Source organism: Mangifera indica, chromosome 6 (assembly GCF_011075055.1).
Source record: "Mangifera indica cultivar Alphonso chromosome 6, CATAS_Mindica_2.1, whole genome shotgun sequence".
Classification (NCBI taxonomy): Eukaryota; Viridiplantae; Streptophyta; class Magnoliopsida; order Sapindales; family Anacardiaceae; genus Mangifera; species Mangifera indica.
Window position 1 is genome coordinate 18,006,752 of NC_058142.1, and position 25,767 is coordinate 18,032,518.

Genomic DNA, 25,767 nt, shown 5'->3' on the forward strand with positions numbered 1-25,767 from the left:
TGCTAAGCAAGTTTAAAAAACAACGAAGATGCTTGTTCAAAATTTTTGCTAAGTTAGTTTTTGAACAATTATTTTGTGATCTAATTCAGATTTTGGTTTTTTTGAATATGTTGTGTAAGAGTCATTATAATTTAATATTTTTTGTTTCATAGGTTGGCTATCGTAACCTCGAACATTTGCCACTCTCTGAATTTCCCGATATGAAAGAAAAAATATGGAATGGTCAGTTACCAATCAACTTTTTAAGGAATTTAAAGTCACTGATGGTGGATAAATTTTTGGATATATCAACTGGTATTTCATCCAATGTGTTATGCTGCTTCAAAAATTTAGAATTGCTGAAAATAAAAAGTTGTGAGGCACTAGAACAAGTGTTTGATTTGGAGGAAAATCATCAAGAAATTTCAGGCTTACGGAATTTGAAATCATTGAAAATTGACAATTGCAACAGCTTGAGATGCATATTCACTCCATCTATATTGTTGGGTCTTGTTCAACTCCAAGAGATAGAGGTGAAAAACTGTGCATTAGTTGAAGAAATCATCAAAAAGGAAGAGGAAAAGAATGGAGTGAGTGATAAAATTATAATTCCTCAATTAAACTCTGTTATGCTTGAGTCATTGCCCAGCTTGACAAGCTTCTATTCTGGAAGAAATATTTTGGAATGTCTCCCCTTGGAAACTATTATCATTAAGGACTGTCCAAAGGTCCAAATGAAGGAGTTCAGTATGCATCTTGCTGCATGTTTCACCAAAAAGGTGAGTTTGTTTCAGTTCTTAATACAGGATAAGTTAATTTTATTAGAATGTTGTTCAATAATACAAACATTTTATGTGCATGCAGGTTGAAATTCCCACCTTGGGATCATCTTCTTGCTTCCAGAATTTAACAATCTTATGCATTGGTGGCTTTGATCATTTGAAATATTTATTCTCATCTTCTATGTTGAAAAATTTTTTCAAACTGAAGGAGCTTGAGATATCTAATTGTACTTTCATGGAAAGAATAATTGATGAAGATGATGGGAGAACAAGAACGATGTTGTTTCCTAAATTATACCGGCTGAGGCTTAGAGATCTTCCAAAACTCACAACATTCTGCAATTCCACTGCAAGTTTTGTAGAAATGTCCTCCTTATTAAGACTGTGGATTAACAATTGCCCTAGTATTCAAACATTCATCTCTAGTTCTATATATGGTGATATGACATCATCAAGCAAAGAACCTGAAGGAATGACTGCAAAGGAGGACTCTACCCACATGCTATCTCTTTTTGATAAGAAGGTGATCCATCCCTTCATTTTGTTTTCAAGTTTTTCTCATACTTGATATCTAATTTATGATTTTTTATGATACTAATAATGGCTTGTTATATTATATTTGTAATTGTATTTTGAAATCTTCAGGTAAGACTCCCTAGTTTGGAGATGTTGGGTATCACCTATGTTGATCAGTTGGTAAAATTGTGGGACAATCAAGTCTCTTTGGATTCATTTGGAAAATTATTTAGTGTGACTATACAATTTTGTAAAAGACTTGTAAGTGTTTTTCCATCTAACATGCTCGGGAGTCACCAGAAGCTAGAATTTTTGGAAGTGAAAAACTGTGATTCAGTTGAAGAGATATTTGAAGTATTTGAGAAAAGCTCTAGCATGGTGGGGGAAATTCTTGCCGAGGAGGAAACTTTCCCTAGGTTTGTGTTTTCTAAATTAACCCAGTTGAATCTACAGATGCTACCAAGTCTCAAAAGTTTCTACCCGGAGAAACATATTTCAGAATGGCCAGATTTAGAAGTGTTGAAGGTGCATGGATGTAATAACGTGAAGATCATTGCTTCAGAATCATTGAGCATCCCAGGGAGTGATGGAGACAGTCAACAAACACTGTTTTTTGTTTGCAAGGTATGAGCATCAAGTACTCAATTAAATCATGTCTACAATTTAATAGGTAGAAGGCACTGTTACTAATTTTGCAAAATTTTGACTCTGTCTTTAACTTATTCTATCTTATTTCTTAAAAGATTATTATTGTTATTATTATTATTAGTAATACAGAATTTTTCTTACTGACAACATTATCATTATGGATATAGTAAGTCCCAAATATCACAGATCTCAACATTACCATCATTTTTTTTTTTGTTAAACACTCTTTTTGTGATTGATTGATTTCCCAGGACGCATTCCCTAGCTTGAAAGAACTAGAATTATGTGAAATGCCCAGGCTATCGCATCTGTGGAGAGGAAATTTTCAGCCTTGCCATGCCTTTCAAAATCTCAGGACTCTAAAAGTGTCAGAATGTAGCAGTTTAGAAAATTCCTGTTTCTCAATGTTGCCTCTCCAGAATTTAGGAACTCTACTAGTTTCCCAGTGTGATGGGTTGAGATATTTACTGACACCCTCAAAAGCTAAAACTCTGAATCGACTTAAAAGAATGAATGTCTCGGAATGCAAATCGATGGTGGAAATCATAACACATTTGGGAGATGAAGTAGTAGAGAATTCAATTGTTTTCGGCAAATTGGATTGTTTGGAACTTCACTGTTTGTCCAGCCTTAAAAGCTTTTGTGGTGGGGATTATTCTTTTGAATTTCCATTCTTGGAAAAAGTAGTAGTCAGAAAATGCTTGGAGATGGAGACTTTTTGTCATGGAGTTTTAAGCACACCAAATCTCCAAAGACTACAGTTGACAGATGGAGAAGAGGATGCAGTAGAAGAATGTTGGGAAGGCAACCTTAATTCCACCATACAATATTTGTTCAGAAATATGGTAATATGATTGACTCACCAAGATACCTCATGCATTTCTGTTGTTTAATGAATTAAATTGATTGAATTCATGTTTTTTCTTTTAGTCAAATCGTCTATGCTTTATGATTACAGAATGTGCAGTACTCCAAAGAAGATTGAAGTCCTTCCTTTTCTAGTGGGTGATGTACCACACCTCCATTTCCTCCAGGTGGAGAGGGACTCTGTTTCTACTATCTCAACTGATTTTATCTTCACATTTTGTTGAAGGTGGAATGCCCTCTGTATACATATTTGTTCTGTTGTTGTAGATGAGTTTGTTTTATGTATGCCAATTTCTACAAGTTGCCAAACATTTTGGGCAAACAAGAAACAATATGCAGTTTGTTAACTTCAATGTGTATGCTTTATTGAATACTTTATCCCAGGAACAACAATGATTTTAAAGTTAAACGAGGATATTTAATCATCTCCATTTCCGGCTAAAGCCATCCACGCGATAAGCTCGGTACAATTTAGTTGTCATGGTTTCTCCTCGTGTTAGTGATTTTCTATTTTGCCCTTCATCCATCTCCTGCCCATTTATTTTCTTTTCATATTCTTCAGCAAGAAAACCCAACGGAAATAACGGACTCATTGTAACTTCTGATTTCTCTCCAAGAAACCAACACAAATATATGGGCAAGGAAAAGCAACGTCCCTCTTCTTCCTGTCTCAATTATCCTCGGTTTCAATCTTTCCTTGATGAGCAATGGCAATTACATCAACTAAAACGGTAATTTTAAAACAATAACATTATATATATTTATAATAAATAATAATTTGTATATTAATATATCATAATATAATTAAATAATTTTGAATTAAACACAAAATAATATCTAATCAAATAACAACATTTTATAATTAATAAAAATATTAAATTGCATCGATAATGTGCATAGTTTTACTCAATTTAGAATGCATAAATCATAGTTCAAAATTAAAAGTAAAAATATCTTACAATACATCCAAAACAAGAAAAACATATAATTTTTCTGAGTAAACACTTGTACTTCTACAATTCACACGATACAGCCTAAACTAAAAGAAACCCGATGAAATTGCTATTGTAATTGGTGTAATCCTCATTGCCATTGTTACTAAAATTGATACGATGAAACCGCTGTCATTGTCATTGTCGTTGGTTGCCATAAACTGTTAAGTGATTGCCCACAACTTTACAATTGAAAATTTCCAGAACATGTCTCGCAAGACAATCGAAAGGAAATTTGAAAACCAAAAGACTTAGTTTTGTTCTTTTAGCTTTCGATTAAACTTTAGAACACGTGGCGTTTCCTCATTCGCTATCAAACAAATAAAAAAAATTTTATTCGTCCACAATTTTCCAAATTCTAAGTAAATTGACCAAAAAAGTCTCCAAGTGTCTCAATTTTATTGGCTAAAGCATTTAAAATGGATCCAACAGCTGTTGATTTTTGTCCAAAAATTCCCAACCATCGATCTGAGATGTTTTGCTCACTAATACCGCCTAACACGAACCACATTTTATTCACTTGTATTGCGCCGCCGTTTTTTCAAAAAAGCAGTTGTTTTTGGGTCTACAAGACGTGCTCAACACAAGTTTCGCCACGCCAACTCGTTTCCATAAAATCGCTGATCCAATCCGTCAAACACGCCAAAATTTCGGCTGACATAGACTAAATGCTCCACGTGTCACAATGAAGGAGTTAACTTAAAAATAAAATCTGAAAACCTGCTACCTCATTAAATTCTTTGTAGCAACTTTTTGACAAATAAACAAATATTTTATTTTATTTTTATAAGTACGAATATTTTATTCTTTTAAAGTGTTTTCTAACTCAGTGCGCATTTACTTTATTACCCTTCACACTAACAATTTTCGTCAATTTTAATGTTTGATGGGTGAGATTTTGGGTTTTGTAAAGTTAACGGGTATTAATGGAGATAATACCAAATCTAGGGTGGGAATAAGCTCTTTGGCCTAAACAAAAAAGATAAACAAATATTAGCTTCAACATTGGGGCATAAATAAAGCAAAACAAAAAAGGCTGAGTGGAGGACACCAAGGTTTCACAATTAAGGTTTTAGCATTCTCTATTATCCTCAGTTTCATCTTTCCTTGATGAACAATGGCAATTACATTAAATAAAACGGTAATTTAAAAATAATAAAATTATATGTATTTATGATAAATAATAATTTATAAACTAATAATAATATATCATAATATGATTAAATAATTTTAAATTAGACATAAAATAATATTTAATTAAATAACAACTTGTCATAATTAGTAAAAAAATTAAATCACATTGCTAGTGCACATAATTTTAATGAATTTAAAATGGGCAAACCATAGATCAAAATTGAAAATGAAAATTACAATTAAGGTCCTTCCAACCAAATTAGTTTGCAAACTACAAAAATGAACCCATGTTTAAATATTAAGTATTTACTTTTAAATATATATACTATTTAATAAAAATAATTAAATTATTGTTTTTTAAAATAAATATAAAATATATATACAATATATATGTAAAATAATAATAAAATAAATATAAAAAACAAGTTATATATGTATATTACTTATTAAAAGATTTTATCAAATATAATTATATATATGTATATTAATTTATAGTTTATTTTGGTTTAAAAATCATTCAAACTGCAATCTAAATTAAAAATTAATTTTTAAAAATCTATAAACCTAAACCAAATTAGTTCACAAATCAAATCAAACTAAACTATAATTTTAAAACAGTTTGATCCGATTTTACAATTTGAACCGAATCATATACACCCTAAATGTTAAAGTAAATAATGGGACAATTTGGTGATATTTACTAACTCATCATAAATTAAAAATTCACTGGCAATCTTTGCATATTAGATTATTTGATTAAATAACATATTTTAATTTCCAATAAAATTATTTGTATCTAATTTTGAGTACCCAATTAATCAAAGATATGTTATCATATAATTATGTGATTTTGAATTAAAGATAAAATAATATCAATCCATATAATTTGAGTATTCAATTGAATACTTAAAAGTTAAAACTGATTGTACATAGCATTACTATTTAATTTAAGTGAAAACATTGTTAGCATTGTCAAAATCATATTTATCAGTATCCTACAATATAGATATGTATCCTACGATGCAATACGAGTGAGAAACAATACATATCATAAAGTGTATCAAGGTAATATGATACAATAAATATATCATACAATATAATACGTATCCTAAAATACAATATATATTATCAATACAGAACAATATACTTTTTTAGAGAAAATGATGATATAATAGAGGTGTAAATAAAAAATTTTAAAGCTTTAGAGTTCTTTGTAACATTTTTGAAATGATAACATATTAGTTGCAATTTTTTTATTATTTTATAAATATTATATTATTTTATTTTTTAAAATGCATATCATATGATATGATAAAATACACACTAAATAGAAAATTAAATTTTCAATATGCGATTCAACTATCATGATAAAAATACATATATGAAACGGTTTTCTTTGATTCATACAAGGAGATTTACTTGACCAAACTAGAAATATACAACATTTCTCTAAAAAATGGCAACATTGGTGATCATCTAACAATCTCTTATCTGTTTTTGATATCAATGTAGGATTAAAAGATACAAAGAAAAATTTTAAAAATCGTACATACTCTAGGGATCACAAGAAAAATTTTCTTGCAAGAATAAACAATCAATCTTTTCACCAGTAATCTCCACAGGAACAAGTTCCATTTCTAAAATGATGGAACTTCTTCACATCTCTCAGGTTGATTTTTCTATCCTCAATCTTCGAGATAAATTTACTAGCAAGATGGCAGTCATTGCAAACTCTGAGGTTCTTGGCAACTCCAATGGTGGTTCCAGGAGGGGTATTGAGTATCCCAAAAGCTATGGCTAATTTCTCACTGTGTCCACAGAGTAAAGTTTCTTTCTCCTCCTCATCAACATTGTGAAGAACACAAGAAGTATCAGGCACATAACCATCCTTATTCTTTTGGAAAGGATTTCGAGGAATCCACGGAGCCACTCATTTTGTTCATGCGATCCATCCCCAGCTATAAACTTGTGAATCTCATCCCCAAACTCAATCCAACTGCAACCCGACTCTTTTCTGACTCCCATTACTCTCATTTTCTTCCGGACATCCATTGCCCTGTCCCAGAGTCCAGCAGATGAATAGATGTTGGAGAGGATAACATAGTGGCTTGCCAGGTCAGGTTTTAACATCAAGAGATTATGAGCTGCAGTTTCCCCAATTTTAACATTCTGGTGAATCTGACAAGCACCAAGCAAGCTACTCCATGCACCTGTTTTGTCAAACTCTGCAGGCATTGTGTTTATGAGTTGATATGCTTACTCCACTTGACCTGCCCAACCAAGCGAGTCAACAACACAAGCACAGTGATCCGGCGTAGTTTCTATCCCATGGTCTAATTTCATTCTGTAGAACAAGTTTATTCCTTCATCTACCATCCCTGCATGACTACATGCTACAAATACAGCAATAAAAGTAACTTCATTAGGCTTTACGTCCCTGACCTTAGCTCCTTCCATCACTATCTTCCTGAACAATTCTGAGGCTTCCTCTCCTTTACCATGCCTCCCACAAGCCATGATAACAACATTCCAGGTGATCACATTTCTAAAGGGCATCAGGTCAAAAACTCTTATAGATAAGTTCAAATAGCCACATTTGGAGTACATGTCAACTAATGCAAGTCCCACAGCAACATCAGTTACCAACATATTTCTTGTGGCATAAGCATGGATTTCTTTACCATTTGCCAAAGCTGACAGAGCACCATAACCAAGTAGAACTGTCATGAGGTTATTGAATTGCATTTGGCTTCAATGAAATTGATGTCTCATCCTTATTGTCCTCATCATTCTCACTCATTTTTTCTTCCATTCTTTGCATCTCACACAACAGAAGAAGTGCCTCACTATGATGTCCGAAAATAGTGTAACCAGTATTCATTGTGTTCCAAGAGACTCCATCTCTAGCCTCCCTGCTGTCAAAAATAGTTTCTGAAATCTCTATCTTCCCCCATCTAGAGTACATATCCATAAGAGCATTTTGCACATATTGGTTTCTCTCTAAACCCCGCTTTACTACATATCCATGGATTCCTTCTTTGCAGGGAAATGCTTCACTATGCACACAAGCAGGCACAACACTTGCCATTGTGGTGGCATTTGGACAAAGCCAAGCAACCTCTTCCATCTCAATGAATAGTTTCAATGCTTCCTCATCATACTCATTTTGTGCGTAACCAGTAATCATAGCATTCCAAAGTGCACTTTTTCTATCCAAAATACCATAAAAAACTCACTGATCACTATCAATCTCTTCACAATTACAATACATATCAACTAAAGCACTACCAACAAAAGAGTTACCCTTTAAGATATCATTTCTTAATGCATAAGCATGAATTTCCCTACCAGCATCTAGCATCTCCAAGTGTGAGTAAGCAGAAAGCACACTTGCAATTGTGACTCCATCAGGTTTAATCCCACGTACCACACCACTCAAAACTCACAATACTTCTACAAACCTATCGTTTTGAGGCAATGAGCTTATAATTGTATTCCACGAAATCAAATCACGATCTTTGACTGACGCAAACAAAAATTTTGCATCATCAACTCTACCAAACTTTGCATACATCGCCATCAGAGCAACAATGGTAAATGTTTTCCAGTTACCCACTCTTAGACTATACCCATGTACTTCCTTCCCAAGCCTCAAACCTTGGCGCTTTGGCAAATTTTAACACACAAGCGCCATGCTCACCAAAGCAAAAGAAGTAGGCTCTACATCATCACCTAACATCAACCTAAACGCTTCTAACACCAGCTCCCATTCCTCAAAACGACACAATGCATTAATCATTGAATTCCAAGACACTTGGTCTCTCTCACTAATTTTATTAAACACCTTATACACAGCCCACAAAACACTAGTAAATTTACCATACATATTCACAAGAGAATTGGCTACGGTCACCAAAGATGAACCGTACCGGTATTTGAAAACATGAGCATAGATCTGTTTCCCCAAATTAAAATCCTGAAGACCCGCCACGGTCTTCAAAACTGCAGGGAAAGCAAAGTTATCGGGTCGGGCACCCGAACGGGTTATTTCGATGTAGGTGAAAGTGGTTCATGGAATTGCTGGAGCGGAGAGACTCGACCCATGACGCGTTGCAGCTTGAATGGGAAGTGAGTGGTGGTGGTGGTGGTGGTGGCGGTGGCAGGTGGGCGATGGGTTTGGAGGAACGTGTGTGGCTGTGAAGAGAGGGAAGTGAGAGGTTGAGTGTAGGACATTTGGTCGTTTTCGCGTTGAGCGAGGTTCAACGTTTGGCGACAAAAGGTAAATCGGACACTGAGGTGCCGGTGCTGGCCTTTGTGGGTAACATTACTCCCATAAAATCCAAATCACGTTATTCGGTCTATATATATGTTAAGATATATTAAATTAATATATATATATATATATATATATATATATATATATATATATATAATATAAAATAATATATATTTTTGATAAATTAATACATTAATAACGTGATTGAAATATATATAAAAAATTTTAAAATTTTTATGAGATATTTATAATATTTTCAAAGTACATGTTTATTTTGTACTTGAATTCCTTTGGTATCCTCCTGTTTTATTACTTCAATAGCTTTTTAATTGCTTTGCTTAAGGAAACTATATTCTTGAACAGCGTCACTATAAATTCTGCAAAAATATTAGGGAGTCCATGAGGATCTGAAATTCCAATAATAGCAATGCATATTTTTCTTGTTAACACAATTAAGTTTTCTTTTCTAAGTTTAGTTAATTACCAAAGGGACAATTATTTCTAAATTGAGAGAACACAAAGTCTACAAGCATCACTGATTCCAGCAATACTTTTTCATGGTGCGTCTATAAAAGATAGTATGTTATCATATTTTTCATTCTTCATTCAGTTTTGCCAAAATACAAAGGTGAACATCTATCACCCATATACTTGCATCCTTTTGCATGACCTAATAGTCTATTATGAACATTTTTTGCCCTTCATTGCATCATAGCTTCATGTGGATACCTAAGTTCCTCTGTATCCTAGGCTGGAGAGCATATTTTTTGCCATGAAAAGACCAATGGAGCCTTTAAACGCAAGTATGACATTCTCATACACCCTTTGATTGAGAATGCATGTTCATGTGATGTATTTGCTATTATGAGATCCATGCATGGAGTATTCTTTATTGTTTGAATTTTAAACTTATCTCTTCTGCTATTATCATCGAATTCCGATCTCTAGAATACTTTTACATGTTGCCTAAGCTATAATTAGCCATATCACAACCTAATTGACACATAGGTTGCAATTGGCTCGATTGCAACTCAATTGATGTTGTTCAAGTCACAATATCGACAATTCTTTCATAATGATCATATCATATTATCCTAAAAATAAATCTCATTCATTATCTTCTCGTTCACAAACTTTACACTAACTCCATAATCTATATGTATTATAATTGTCATTTTTTTATTGTTTTATTGGTGAGTATGATTGCATGAGAAGTATTGTAATATAAAAAGTGAAAATGGATTAGTGATATAGATGAAAGAGACATTATTAGCTCACCTATCTTGGTTTAGTCTTACGATCATAAAACTTTAAAACAAACTTAATTGATGTAATAATCGAGGAACAAGCTTTATTACAAAAAGTAAACATGAGTGGTTCAAAACATATATTAAACTATCCCATTCCTTCTATCTATTCTTTTTATCAATATAAATGTGCTTAGAAAAGAGAGAGAGAGAATAATGAAAAAGAGAATGACAAAAAATAAAATTATCTAATATTGACATTTTTTTTCCCAGACAAGATGTAACCAATTCACCAACGAAAAGTTTTGGGGGTATTATGATGATAGTTTTCAAAAGTAAAATATTTAGGGTTAGTATGGTAATTCAACTTTTTTTAGGTTGTGTCAAGGGCATATTCCATTAAAAGAGTTAGGTTCTGTCAAGTGAATGATCAAGTGTAATTTTTATACTCTATGGGTGAAAAGGTTCGTGAGCCAAAGTTTGGATGTGAAACTGTCAATCACTCTGTCTTTAAAGGCAGAGTAAAGCACAGGATCACTCGGGCCTGGAATCTTCTATTTCTTCAGTTTCTTCATCTTCAGGATCATTTTTTTGTTACATAACATTGTCCAATTCTTTTTCTTTCATTTCCCTTGCCTCCTAAGTACCCTTTAATTGAAGCTTTACTTGAAAATTATTAAAAAAAAAAAAACAGAGAGAGTGTGCGTGTGTGTGTGTACAAGTATTTATCAGCAATGGCTGAGGAAATACTAACGAGTGCTTCCATGAAACTTGCATCAAAAACTACAGATTCGGCATATGATTTGCTTAAACAGCAGATATCATATGTGATCAAGTACCAGAGCTACATCAACAACCTCAAAAATCAAGTTGACGATCTCCGAAATAAAAGAGAAACAGTGGAGAAACCTGTAGAGTCGGCTGAAAGACAGGGGGAAGAGATTTATAAAGCTGTTAAGAAATGGTTCAGTGATGTAGATGAGTTCACCGAAAGGGTAGCAAAAGCCATCATTGAGGATGAAGATAAAGCAAACAAGGGCAGCTGTTTAAAATTGAAGTCATGTCCTAGTTTGATTCAACGTTACAAGCTTGGAAAGGAAGCAGTGAAAGCTGCAGTGAGTGGAGCCGATCTGTTATCCACAGATTCTTCAAAAGTACAATTAAATCGCCTCTTGCAATCTCAATACAATGATGTATCTCATCATCTTCACCATTACACCCACTGCTTATAAATAATTTTACCTTGTAACAATATAGAAAAATACAAAATCATCTCAAGCAAGAACTATTAGAAAAATCATCAAAATCATAATCTACCATTAATCCTTGAAAGAAACAAGGGAAAATTTTTAAAATCTACCATCAACCCATGAACGAATCAAAAGCACAGCTCAGTTTTACTTCAATTTTGAGTCTTGAACGTCTTTTTACTTAAATCTATTAAAATGAGTTTTAGCCAGATTGAATGCACCTTTCTTTAACTCATAAAAAGATTAAGCATGAAAAAATTAGGACAAACCTCCATTGCGGAGAACGTCGGCGCGTGTGGCTGTGACTGACTGCAGCGACGGCCCAAGATTTAATCAACCAGAGAGCTGATAGTGTTCGCGGGATTTGAAAGACGACCTTATTTTAATATGATTTCTGTAATCTCAGGAGGACCCCTATAGATTATTATGGTATCCGTCTACTCCCCTTACAAATAATAATAGCCAAATACATGTTTTTTATTTTTAAATAAAGGTAGGCCCATATACGACCCAAGCGAGCTTGGTGTAATTTAATTTGGTTCGAATTTATTTAATTTAAATTCAAATGAAATCTTTGTCAGAAAATTTATCTCATTTTTTAGAAAGCATTCGAATCAATTTGATTCAAATTTATAACTTGAATCAATAGTTTAGATTGGTGACTCTATTTGTTTCAAATCAGTTCAAATTCATGACTCAATTTGATTTGAATTTGTGGATCGAATTAATATTGTGAATATTATTTAAGTGACACGAAATTGTTTTGTGAATGAACCATGACTCCGAATCATAAATTTGAATCATCAATTCGAATCATGAATTTGAATTAAATTGAGCTATAAATTTGAATAATTGATTCGAGCTTCAAAATTAAGTTAAATTCGAATAGAACTGAGTTGAACCATTTTTCATTTGAGCTGAACTCAAACCAAACTTTTTGGCTCGATCAATTCAAATCGAATCATTTTCTATTCGAATCAAACTTATTAATTCAAGGGGTGTTTAAACTTATCGAGTTCGTATCCACCCCTAAAATAAAGGGTTATTTATTCGTCCAATTATTAAAACTATAGAGTTTTATAATACCAAGTCTCTATCATTTATTGAAATAAGAGGTAAAGTTAAATTCAATTTAAATTGAACTTCAATAAAATCTACTTAATTAATTTAAATTTTGAGATTGATAAATTAAATTCTGAATTTAATTAAAAAATAATTTAATTTTAAATTTTATTATAGCCAATTGGAATTAGAATATTTGAATTGATTCAAATTCAACTTATCCATCCAAACAAACTCAATTTTTAATTTAAACTTATCCATGCGATTGGAATTTAAACAACTTAGGCCAAAAGAGGCATTAAAACTGCACAACTAAATGCTGAGGACTAGCTCTCCATGTAAAGTGCAGACGGTGGTGTGTGAGGTTTTCGTTGATGGGTTGTGTAGAAGTCGTGGGTTGTGGAGGCTTTGAGGGTTTTAAGAGAAGTCTTGTGGATGAATTTGGCGGTGAAATGTGGTTCGAGGAGAAGGGTTTTTAGGAGTTAGTTGAGAGAAGCTAGAATTAAGGAGGCTAAGGAATTGAATAAAGCTTTGAGGAGAGTTCACAGTGGTGAAAGGGAGGGCTTGAATGAATTCTTGGCCTTGTTGGATCAGATTCTTGCTGATTGGACGGACTACTGCAGTGCAGGTTAGTCTCTATTGAAAAACATTTTGTGTGTATTTGGGATTTTATTGTTTATAGTTTTGTATAAGATTCCTCCATAAATTCAATATGTTAACTTGATAATGATGTGGGAATGAACTTTAAGATTAATTGAATCGATGAGATGGAAATTACATTGTTTCATGACGAGCTTGAGTTTCTTTATCTTAAGTTACACAAATACTATTCTGATGTGTTAAAAAGAAGGAAGTTCTTGAAATCTTGAAATGCTTATGCGGAGTGAAAAGGGATTATAGTTGTTTCAACTTGATGTCTTATTCTACTATGATTTGATGTTTGCTCGTGTAGCATTTATTGTTGTTGCGTGTATTTGGTGACCTGACATTGTGCTTGAGTTTGCTTGTTGATAGATGGTGGAGACTGGAGAAGATATGTAACAATTGAATTGGGTACAACAACTCCTTTTAGTTTCCAATATCTGCAAAACAACAAAAGCTGATCAAGAATTTTGGTGTAAGAAATTTAACAATGATGCCCCGATAGATGCATTTTTCTTTCGATGATATGTGCATATCCATGACACAAATTTGTGTGGATAAGTTCTTATAGCATATATGTTAAGTAAACATTATCTGTATTCATAGAAAATTTCGAGCGGTTAAGGGTAAAAAGGAAAAGTGTAAGCAAGATGACTGGTGCTTGACTTGCGATATGCTTTACTTGATATAGTCAAAGGAAAATTTCTCTGTATCCACTTGTGGCATTTTCTGTAGCATCTGCTACTGATTAGGGACCTAGCACAGATTCCCTGTAGTACCTATGAACTGCAATATACATTCGATCCATTGCTCGATTAGTGAAGCAAGTTATTTAGGTTGGTTACCCATTGGTCATGTCCCATCCTAGTACATGTTCATGCAACCAAATAATTTTAAAGTGAGTTTTTTGCTTTAGACAGCCCTTGCTTTCAACTTCTCTGAAATAAATTTGCTTCACTTTGATCAGTTGACCAGCTGGGGTTAAAGATAAATTAAGACAGAGATATTGAAGTGAACACTTGCTGATATGTTGTTGTGTAAATCTATATATCTGTCCTAGTGTTCTATTAGGTTGAGTTGGTCACTGCAAACTGGGAAGACAGGTCGTCCCTGATAAACCCAATTTCAGTGATACGCAAAGGATATATATTACTGAATGATATTCTATATTCGAGTGGACGTCAAAAATTTGTTGGGGTCATATTAAATAAGTTAGTGGAAGGTGAAAAATCATACTGTAACTTCCGTTCCATATGTTGTATTTTCGCATTTAACCATAATTAGATGTTTTTTATACTTTTTCCTTTGCATTTAGGGATATGGTGCAGCTTGTGAAGGACTACTAGGATCCAAAGCATCAACTTTTCACAGCCTCCATTTCTGATAGGAGCAAGCAAGTATCGAATCAGCAAAACCATAGTAACCCATGTAAATTTTAGGTGAATTTATTTGTTTGATGGGTTGACTTAGGTGGCCTGAAATAGTAAAATGGGGTGAAGCCACAGTCATTTCGTAAAAAGACATCAAAATTTCTACAGAAAAACATTCTTCCTTGGGAAGACAGAATGAGATGTCCTTAGAAATGAAATCTGTAAACATCTTTTATATACTGAAATTACTGAATGAGTTCTGTGTTTCCACATCAGGTACGTCTGGACTATCGGAACTCAAGCGAGTGACACTATTCAATCACCGTCTGCTCCACACACATACACAAAGAAAGAGTTTACCAAGCGGCTTCTGATGCTGTTATTGCATGTTTAAAGATTGTTGAAGAAATCTGCTGGAAAAGTTTCTAAGAGCTGCAGAGTATTGTCACTCTAAATTCTATATGGGATGCTTAAAGACTGGAGAAGGCATCAAAGGAACAAGTTTTGACTTGGAGAAAGTATGAATCGAATTCATAATGAGGGTCATTACAAAAAGCATCTCGGTTAACTTCACAATGTTGAGAATATTGATATCGACCTTGTGTTACTGAAATCATGTTGATTATAATTTTTATTTTTTGTTGTTTTGATACCATCTGCCAATCAGTTCAACCAGCCTGAAATTTGCATCTGAAACCTTGCAAATGGATATAGACACCAAATTTGATTTTAATTAAAGGCCAAAGGACTATTTCCCACCCAAGTTTTAATGCAAACGTTGATATACATCTGCAGAATTTTAAAAATTTAAATATCTATTTGTCATGTTATTTTTGTTAAAATTTGTTATTAATTGCAAAGGTAAAATCATTATTCAACCTATAATATTAAAAAAGTAAAATCTTATCTCATTCTCTTCTTATTGTAACTAAAAATTCTTTTTATTCAAAAGTTTGAAAAGTTATTTTTTTTTCTCTAAGGTTTCATTCATTCCCTTCTTTATCCGACGACGTTCTCTAGTTAATCTTTCATCTATTGACACTCTCTCTTGCATCTCAATTGATGATGTGGCCACCATTCTCTTGCCACCAACGCGATGAATCATCCAAATCTGTTGATTGATAAATGCATTCCTCCCTACCATCTTAGTTCGTTTGTGGTTGAAGAACGATTTGGATTTGAATGGATCAACATTAGAAGATTTATTTGATGTCAATTTGTTAGTTGGATAAAGAAGATTTGTTTGATTTTGACTGAATAGACGAAGACAACAAATCGTTTTTGTCTTTTCGTCAAACAAAGACAATTCGTTTTCGTCTGAAGAAATTGGTCTGGTGGAAAGGTTGACAACATGAGAAGAAGATGGTAGGAAGGTCAACCAACAGTGGGAACAACATCTATTTGTTGGAGAAGAAAGAAAAAATCTAAAGAGAATACAACTTTTTGAAGTTTAATTATGGAATAAAATTATTAATTTTTAAATTTAAGGAAAATTATATAAAATTTTAGGGTTTAATAGTAAAAGAACAATTTTATTTTTACTTATAATACAAAATTTTAATATAGAAATTAACCTATAAATAAGTATTTAAGTTTTTGAAACTTATAATTATACATTTATTTTTGCATATAAGTTTGAGTGGAAAATATCCCCTGCGACCTTAATTAAATGTAATTTAAATATTACATTAGTAATTAAATAAATAAAATTATTTTATATATTATTTTAACGTTTATTTGGATATTTTATTAGTTGAATCGGTCAACTTATAAAAACTTGGGTCGGCCCTTCACCGAATCTAAAAAACATTGTTTGCTTGTGAACAAAATAATAATGTAAAATATTAATTAAACTTTGTCTTCTAATAAAATAATTTAAATTTTATTAGGATTTAGTCAAATTTAAGGAAAATTATATAAATTTTTAGGATTTAGTAATAAAATAATAATTTTATCCTTACTTCTAATAAAAAATTCTACTAGAAATTAATTTATAGATAAATATTTAAGTTTTTAAAATCTTATAAATATATATTTGTCTTCACATTAAAATTTGAGAGGAAAATAGTCCAATGACCTTAATTAAATGTAATTTAAATTTTCTATTAGTAATTAAATAAATAAAATTATTTTATATATTATTTTAATATTTATTTAGATATTTCTTATAAAAACTTATTATTTTAATATTTATTTATTATTTTAATAAATAAATAAATAAAATTAGTCCAATCGGTCAACTTATAAAAACTTGGGTCGGCCCTTCACCGAATCTAAAAACATTGTTTGCTTGTGAACAAAATAATAATGTAAAATATTAATTAAACTTTGTTTTAAGATCTTCCATAAATTAATCCAATATAGATAGGTATCCCTAATACAAAAAATTCTAAAATCAATTGTGAAAAAAAAAATCATAAATTCATCAAAATAATTCTATATAAAATTATAAATTTAGTCAATTAATTGGAAAAACATTTATATTTATTAACAACTATGAAAAAGTTTTCAAAAATGTTGAAAATTTTGACGATAATGGATATGTTAATGGTTTTTACAAGAGACAGAGACTGTAACTTGCTTGAAGTGGATAACGCTGTCACTTAAAACTTGTCTGAGACACAGGTCAAAGTACAAGTTTTCAAAAGGCCAAACGACTATTTTCTACTCAAGGTATGTTGTAATGATAAGTTTTCACCTTTTAACTATGAAAATATCAAATACTCACTCATAATCGGTTAAATTTAACAGAACCCTAATACCTGAAAATTTTATCTCTTTTTGCCCTCCTAAACTTTAAAAATTAAAATTTTCTCTCAGTCTAAGCTTTAAAAAATGACAGTTTCATTCTAGGGTTTGGTTTTGAAATCTCTAGTGACCTCTCTGGCTCCATTACCGACAACCTCTCTCTCACAAAATATTCTCTCCTTTTGACGATCTCTTTCTTCTTATTTAAAAGATCGATCGATGTCGAAGATACCTTAGGAGACGAATAACTTCGTCGGGGAAGAATATCCTTTTTCCTTATATTTTTTCTTAAAATATATCTTTTTTATAAGTTAGAGGATGAAGTCGAATCTTTTAAGTATTTTTATTAGGTAAGTCAAAGGCTAAGATAAGTTGAAGATAAGGTTGAGGAGATTCTTAGCCAATTACATTTCTCTTCATCTTTCTAGGACCTTATATTATTTTTTATACTCAGTAATGTCCCTTTCCCTTATATTTTTGCTTAAAACATATCTTTTTTATAAGTTAGAGGATGAAGTCGGATCTTTTAATTATTTTTATTGGGTAAGTCAAAGGATAAAATAAGTTGAAGATAAGGTTGAAGAGATTCTCAGCCAGGTACATTTCTCTTCATCTTTCTCGGATATTATATTATTTTTTATACCCAGTATCAATAAATTCCTTATGAAAAAAACTTAGCATTTTTCTCAACCTCTCTTAGTATTATTGCTCGTTGCTATCTGTTTGCTATCTGTTCATTAAGGGTTTGCTCTTAAAAAATTTAACTTTGATAGTTGTTTGTAGTGTGTGTTTCTCTTTTTGTTTTCATTATTAATAAGCCATGCTTTTATTCTCAGTGCAAAGCCAGATTTTGTTTATTAAGCTTTTCTCTCAAACATTTACTGAATTTTTTTTTAATATAATATTGTCCAACTCCAATTCTTTTTCTTTCATTGCCCTTGCTTGCCCCCTAAGTACCGTTTCATTGTGTGTGTGTGTGTGTGTGTGTGTGTGTGTGTGTGTGTGTGTACAAGTATTTATCGGCAATGACTGAGGAAATAGTAACAAGTACTGCCGGCAACTAGCATCAGAAGCTACAGTGTCAGCATGTGATTTGCTTAAACGGCATATATCATAAGTGTTCAAGTACCAGAGCTACATCAACGATCTGAAAAAACTGGTTGAGGATCTCAGAAATAAAAAAGAAATAGTGGAGAAACCTGTAGTGTTTGCACACTACAATATTCCTTTTGGTGACTTTGACACAAATTATTTAAAGGGAGAACGATAAGTCCCACCCAAGTTTTTTGTGAACTAATAAATATATACTTATAATAGGTAAAAAATTTAAATACTCATTTAAATTTTAATTTATGAGGGTACATCCATAAATTTTTTATTAGAATTAAAAGATAAAATTATTATTTTATTAATAATATTAAAATAATTAAAATTATATTTCATTTCTCCCTTGGTTTGAAAAAATTACATTTTCCCTTTTAATTAAGTTTTAAAAAATTCATTTCTGCCCAAAGATATCAAACTTAAAATCTGACTACTTTCTTAAATGAATAGTGGATTAACAGTTAAAAAATAAGACGAAGTCGTCTAGAGGATGAGTTCCGAACAATGCTTCATTGTCTAAATCTCTGGACGACAAGTATCGTCCAATCAATCTATTGTGTCTGTCACTAGTAACTAAATGGAGGGACGAAGAAAAAACTTAGAGATTTTGAAGAAAAAACCACTTTTCAAAGTTTAGATATAAGGGTTAAATATTAATTTTTAAAATTTGAGAAGAAAAATATTATGTATTTTTTAATATTATTATTAAGTGACAATTTTACCTTTATATTTAACAAAAAAATTTAACTATTATTTAAGGATTGATGGGTGTTTGCTTTTTTTATTTGTTGTGGATGTATTATTGAAGTTAAACTAAAACTTGGGTGGGAAAATCATTTTCCCTTATTTAAATTATATTTGTCCTTTTAATGTGCTGTGGCAGACAAGTGATGGGGCATGTGCCCGAGCCCAGGATAAACCGCCTTTTTATGGTACAACTTTCGAGGGCTTGGGATGTATTATAATAGCCCACAAGTTGTGCCGTAAGCCGCCTCGGTCCACCACAATACTATCTATAATTTTTTTAAAAATTATTATTTATTTATTTATTTATTATTATATAGAAAATTCAAATAATTTATATTAAAAATCCAAAAATATTGACTACTGCAATGAAGAATTAAAAAGTAATATAAATTTATTACTAATTTTACAAAAAAAAAACCAAAAGATAATGTAATAAATCAAGACTTATTAATTATTTATCATTATTTTTATGGAGAAAACTAAAAAATTAGTCTAGAAAACTCAAAAAATATGACAAAAAACAATGAAAAATTGAAAAAAAAAAATAACACAGTCCATTGTAGTATAAATCATGTTGTAGGCTTATATATTTTTATGGATCACTATAATATAAACCACTGTCATGCCTATATAGTGGACATTTTTAATTATATATTCATAGTGGTAGTCCATTTTTATAAATCAAATTGTATTAATTAATCCTCTGAGGAAAGCTGTCATTATTTGGATGTTTCGAAATTATTGAATGGAAATATGATTGTGTTTTTTGAGTGGTGTTAGCTGTCCTGTAACATCACCATTTCATGTGTATTTGTCATTCTTAATTCGGTATGCATTGGTGATGGTCCATTTTTATAAATTATTCCTGCGTTAGGTAGATATTAGCTGTCAGCTATGAGAAAAACTCGGCCATTTTTGTCTTTATATCGATGTTTGAAAGTTTATTAAATGGAAAAACTGATCCAAGATTGGCCTAAAATCACTTTATCATATTTTTTACTCAAAATCTATCTCTATTAAATTTAAATTAATATTATATATATTTATTTTAAATATATATATAAAGATATACTTATATATATTATTATATAATTGATAATTATTTAATTTTTAATTTAAAATTATCTAATTATATGATGACATATATATATTTAATTATATTTTAAAATAAATATGTATAGTTTTATTATTAATTTTAATAATAAAAATATATAATAGTCATTTAATTTCTTAAAACTTTAACAAAAATTAAATTAGTTAGAAGTTGTGACCCAGATGACAACCAAAGTGTCACTAAACCAAAACCAAATATAAAAATCAAAATCATTAAAAAAAAAAAAAAATCAAAATGACACCGAAGCAAACCTACACGAACAAAACCAACTTCTCATCTTATCACATTGCCAAACCACTTTTACTTGCCATGCCAACCCATTAAACCAACAATACAAAACTTGCCAACTTTGGTGAAAGTCATAAAAGACCTTGGGATGGAATGTTTCAGTCATGAAAAACCTCAATTTAGTCAAATCATGACCCAAGTGATGCAGCTTAAGTTGTGACAAAGCCAAAAAATGCAGCTCAAGCAACATCACGGTAGAGTTATGTCTTAGAGACAATCTGATTTATGCATATATAATTGAATATTTGTTGTTGTTGTTATTATTATTATTAAAAAGGTTTTATCATTTGTTCATATTTGTGATTCAATACTATGTTCGTAAAAATGATAAATCTTTAAAATGATAAAAATATAATGAGAGAATCATATAGTTGATTGTGAGACTGTATGTACACGTTAAATACTCATTGTAAAATCATCTGTAATCCTAACATTACATTGATTAAGGGAACAAGTAATAGTGAAAAGATTATCATAATATTAAGCGACCCTATTGAAAAGTAATAACAATTCCTACATGTCGAAATTGTTAGCCAATGGTTTAATAAAATACTTAAGTATACGTTGTATACGTATCTACTAGACCGATATGATTGGAGATTTTCATAGGGATGATTATTACAATGTCTATAAAATAAATCCTTTTAAGGGATATCAATTCATACTGAGAACTTAGATAAATATGTATTTGTGTCTCAGTTTTGAGAGATATTAATTAATAAAAAGATCGTATTACATGTAATTGTGAAATTGATAAAATTTTAAAGTTATTCATTGATATTTTGTTAACTCAATAGAGAGCTTATAAGTTGTGCATATATGTAGAGTTGTTTTAGATTTAAGAGGTAGAGGATTATCGAAGATAGATTCGATTTAGGTACTAGATTGAGAGTTTTGAGCCTCAAAATGTCTTAAAAACCACAACGTAATAATTTTAGAGAGAATAATGAAAAAGAGAATGGATGAAAAATAAAATTAGTTGGTGCTAGCATTTGCTTTAGGCAGGATACAACCAATTCACTAGTGAAAGTTTTGAGGGTATTATAATAATTTTTCAAAATTTAAACAGTTATGGTTAGTATGTTAATTTAACTTTTTGATATTGTGCCTTTGAATGTCATCACCCATTAAAAGAGATAGGTTTTGTCCTTTGAATGGTAAAGTGTAATTTATACAGTCTGTGGGTGAAACGGTTTTTAAGCCAACCAGTCAGTTTTGAAAGACCGCAATTACAGGATCACTTGGGCGTTGAATCTTCTATCTTTTCAGTTTCTTCATCTGCCATCCGACACTCGTTGAATCATTGATGCTTCTTACCTTCAAACCAGTAGAGTAAACATTTGGTGGTGCTCAGAAAATTAGCTCTGCTTTTGAGAGAAACATACATACAGATCAAGCCATCAAGCTGTACTTGTTCTAAACCTTCCCTTATAATTACTTTGTTTTAATTGTCTCTATTGCTTCAAACTACTTTTCTATAATTTTCATTTCCCCTGTTTTAACCATCAATTCTCTATCATTTTATACTCAGTATCAATAAATTCCTTAGAAAAGAACAAAATTAGCATTTTTCTCAACCTCTCTTAGTATTATTACTCGTTGTTATCTGTTTGCTACAAGCTAGACTACGTTCATTAAGTGTTTGCTCTTAAAAACTTTAACTTTGATAGTTGTTTGTTGTGTGTCTTTCTCTTTTTGTTTTCATTATTAATTAGCCATGCTTTTATTCTCAGTGTAAAGCTAGATTTTGTTTATTAAGCTTTTCTCTCAAACATTTACTGAATTTTTTTGTTATATAACATTCTCCAACTCCAATTCTTTTTCTTTCATTTCCGTTGCCTCCTAAGTACCATTTAATTGTACAGCTTTACTTTAAAAAAAAAAAGAGAGAGAGAGAGTGTGTGAGTGTCTGTACAGGTATTTATCGGCAATGGCTGAGGAAATAGTAACGAGTACTGTCGCGCAACTTGCATCAGAAGCTACAGTGTCGGGATGTGATTTGCTTAAACAGCATATATCATATGTGTTCAAGTACCAGAGCTACATCAACGACCTCAAACAACTAGTTGAGGATCTCAGAAATAAAAAAGAAACAGTGGAGAAACCTGTAGAGTTAGCTGAAAGACAGGGTGAAGAGATTTATAAAGCTGTTAAGAAATGGTTGAGTGATGTAGATGAGTTTACTGAAAGGGTAGCAAAAGCCATCATTGAGGATGAAGATAAAGCAGACAAGGGCAGCTGTCTAAAATTGAAGTCATGTCCTAATTTGATTCTACGTTACAAGCTTGGAAAGGAAGCAGTGAAAGCTGCAGTGAGTGGGGCCGATCTGTTAGGGAAAGGCAACTTCAGTAGTGTTTCCTACCGTCCTGCTCTACAGAGGACAGAATCCATGTATGTCAGAGGCTACGAGGCCTTCGATTCCAGAGAGCAAGTTTTGCAAGAAATTTTGGACACGTTGAAGGATGTTAATGTTAACATGGTCGGGGTGCATGGGATGGGAGGTGTGGGCAAAACTACACTGGTCAAAAAAGTAGCTTGGCAGGTGAAGGAAGACAAGTTATTTCATGAGGTGGCCATTGCTGAGGTAACACAAACCCCAGACTACAAAAAAATTCAAGAAAAACTTGCTTCCGATTTAGGCTTGGAATTTGGGCAGGAGAGTGAATATCAGAGAGCTAGTCAACTACGTTCCAGGATAAAGAAGGAGAAGAGTTTACTTATAATACTGGATAATATTTGGACAAAACTTGACTTGGATGCAATTGGAATTCCTTTTGGGGATGCTGAGAAAGGAGGAAAAGATGATCCTTTTGGGGCTGCTGAGAATGGAAGAAAAGATGATAAGATCAGGCCATGCACAATATTGTTAACTTCTAGAAATCGGGATTTATTAAGCAAAGATATGAAGACTCAGAAGAGCATCTTTGTTCGTCCTTTATCTAGAGATGACGCATGGAAATTGTTTCGGAAGATTGTGGGTGATTCTGTAGAAAGCTCTGATTTTCATCCTCTAGCAGATGAGTTTGTTACAAAATGTTCAGGTTTACCGGTTGCAATCTCAACAATTGCAAATACACTGAAAAATGAAAGTCTTCACTATTGGAAGGATGCCTTGGCTCAACTTAAAAGGTCTAATCCAAGACATATTCCAGATATGGAAGAAAGTGTGTATTCTACTTTAGAGTTGAGTTACAATTTTCTGAAAATTGAGGAAGCTAAATCACTATTTCTTCTTTGTGCTCTAGAAGATGCTGGTAGAAGCATGGACATTGATGACCTATTTAAATGTAGTATGGGTTTGAATTTGTTTGGAGATGTATATACTTTAGAAGAAGGAAGGAATAGATTGCACAGGTTGATAAATTATCTCAAAGCTTCTTGTTTGTTGTTGGATGGTGACAATGACCATGTAGTTAAAATGCATGATATTATTCATGATGTTGCCGTATCGATTGCTAAAACAGAGAAATTCATGTTTAATATTCAAAATGTCATTGGCTTGAATGAAGAACTGACGGAGAAAATACCAAAAGATTCAACTGCTATTTCTCTGCCCTATATAGATATTTATGACAAGCTTCCTCAACGGTTAGAATTTCCCAAACTAAAGTTGTTCTTCCTATTGATGAAAAATCACTCACTACAAATTCCAGATGCTTTTTTTGAAGAAATGAAAGAACTTAGAGTTTTAAATCTTACCAGATTTCAATTCTTTTCATTACCTTCATCCTTTTCTTGCCTAAAAAACCTTAAAACACTGTGTCTGGACAACTGTCTGTTGGAGAATTTAAGAATTCTAGGAGAGCTAAGTAAATTAGAAATTCTTAGCTTCTCGAGGTCTCACATTAAACAGTTGCCTACAGAAATTGGACAATTGATTCAGTTGAAGTTATTAGATTTGAGCAATTGTATAAACCTTAAATACATTGCACCACATGTCCTCTCTTGCTTGTCTCGATTAGAAGAACTATATATGGGCAACTGCTTTATTCAATGGGAAGTTGAAGGAGTGGATAATCAAGGACGAAGAAATGCTAGTCTTGAAGAGTTAAAGCAGTTGTTGAACCTAACAGCTTTACATCTTCAGGTTCAAGATGCTCAAGCTATGCCACAAGACTTTTTCTTCAAGAACTTGAAAAGTTATAATTTATTTATAGGAGATAAATGGCAGTGGTTTAATAAATATTACCGTTCAACTTTAAGAACATTCAAACTGAAGATAAGTGATAATGTTTATTTGGGGCAAGGAATTAAAAATTTGTTGGAGATGACTGAAGATCTCTTTCTTGAGGGAATGAATGGAGTTAGATATGTTGTTTATGAACTCAATGTGAATGGTTTTCCACATTTAAAGCATCTGCATGTAAATGACTGTCTTGATATTTTGTATATCATTAACTCAGTTGCTTGGAAAGTAGCCTTTCCTAAGTTGGAGTCCTTGATCCTTTGTAATTTGATTAAATTGGAGAAGATCTGTCATGGTCAACTCAATGCAGGGTCTTTTAGCAAATTAAGGATCATAAAAATAGAAAAGTGTGATAGATTGGAGTATCTCTTTGCATCCTTCATGACAAAAAACCTTATGCAGTTGCAAGAAATTGAAGTGACTGATTGTAAGAACCTAAAAGAGTTTTTTTTGTGAAGAAAGTGATGACCATGGTGATGGAATTGGAACGAATAATAAGATGGAGTTCAATCAATTGCGTTCATTAACACTACAATACCTACCCAAATTCATTAAGATCGATTCTAATATGGTGGTATGTTTTGTATTTTTCATTTTTTTATTTTCTTTTGATGTAAAAAGGAGTATTCTTTTTCGTTCTTAAGTTATGTTTGAAGGCAATGTTTTTTGTACAGGTTGTCTTTCCAAGATTGGAGAACTTGAAACTATGTTCAATTAATTTTGAAAATACATGGCTTGATCGACCTCTATCAATATTTTCTTATAGTCACTACTTAAAAAGTTTAAGCATTAAGGAGTGTCATGACTTGAATTAC

The 25,767-nt window shown here is 31.8% G+C and overlaps 2 protein-coding genes, 1 long non-coding RNA gene and 1 pseudogene across 4 annotated transcripts in view; 3 read left to right on the forward strand and 1 right to left on the reverse strand.

Annotated features, from left to right (window-relative positions):
* LOC123218539 overlaps positions 1 to 3,215 on the forward strand; it is a 28,917-nt gene extending 25,702 nt beyond the window's left edge. Inside the window, exons 8-9 of the mRNA XM_044640019.1 lie at positions 2,177 to 2,770; positions 2,884 to 3,215. Of these exons, the coding sequence (XP_044495954.1) occupies positions 2,177 to 2,770; positions 2,884 to 2,910 (621 nt within the window). The 3' untranslated portion in view covers positions 2,911 to 3,215. The remainder of the gene's footprint in view (positions 1 to 2,176; positions 2,771 to 2,883) is intronic.
* Positions 3,216 to 6,277: 3,062 nt separating this feature from the next.
* Positions 6,278 to 9,177, reverse strand: LOC123219745 (annotated as a pseudogene).
* A 3,856-nt stretch (positions 9,178 to 13,033) lies between these two features.
* On the forward strand, positions 13,034 to 15,418 carry LOC123218552. Of its 2 annotated transcripts, none has more exons than XR_006502715.1 (4): positions 13,034 to 13,381; positions 13,768 to 13,870; positions 14,711 to 14,834; positions 15,042 to 15,418. It is a non-coding gene; the product is annotated as an uncharacterized LOC123218552 (long non-coding RNA). The 2 variants fall into 2 exon arrangements; XR_006502716.1 differs by having other exon boundaries at positions 14,711 to 14,823.
* A 6,511-nt stretch (positions 15,419 to 21,929) lies between these two features.
* Positions 21,930 to 25,733, forward strand: LOC123218542 (probable disease resistance protein At4g27220). The gene is made up of 2 exons (XM_044640027.1): positions 21,930 to 25,526; positions 25,627 to 25,733. The coding sequence occupies exon 1, from the start codon at positions 22,697 to 22,699 to the stop codon at positions 25,406 to 25,408; it is 2,712 nt and encodes a 903-aa protein (XP_044495962.1). The 5' UTR covers positions 21,930 to 22,696; the 3' UTR covers positions 25,409 to 25,526; positions 25,627 to 25,733.
* The last annotated feature ends 34 nt before the right edge of the window (positions 25,734 to 25,767 follow it).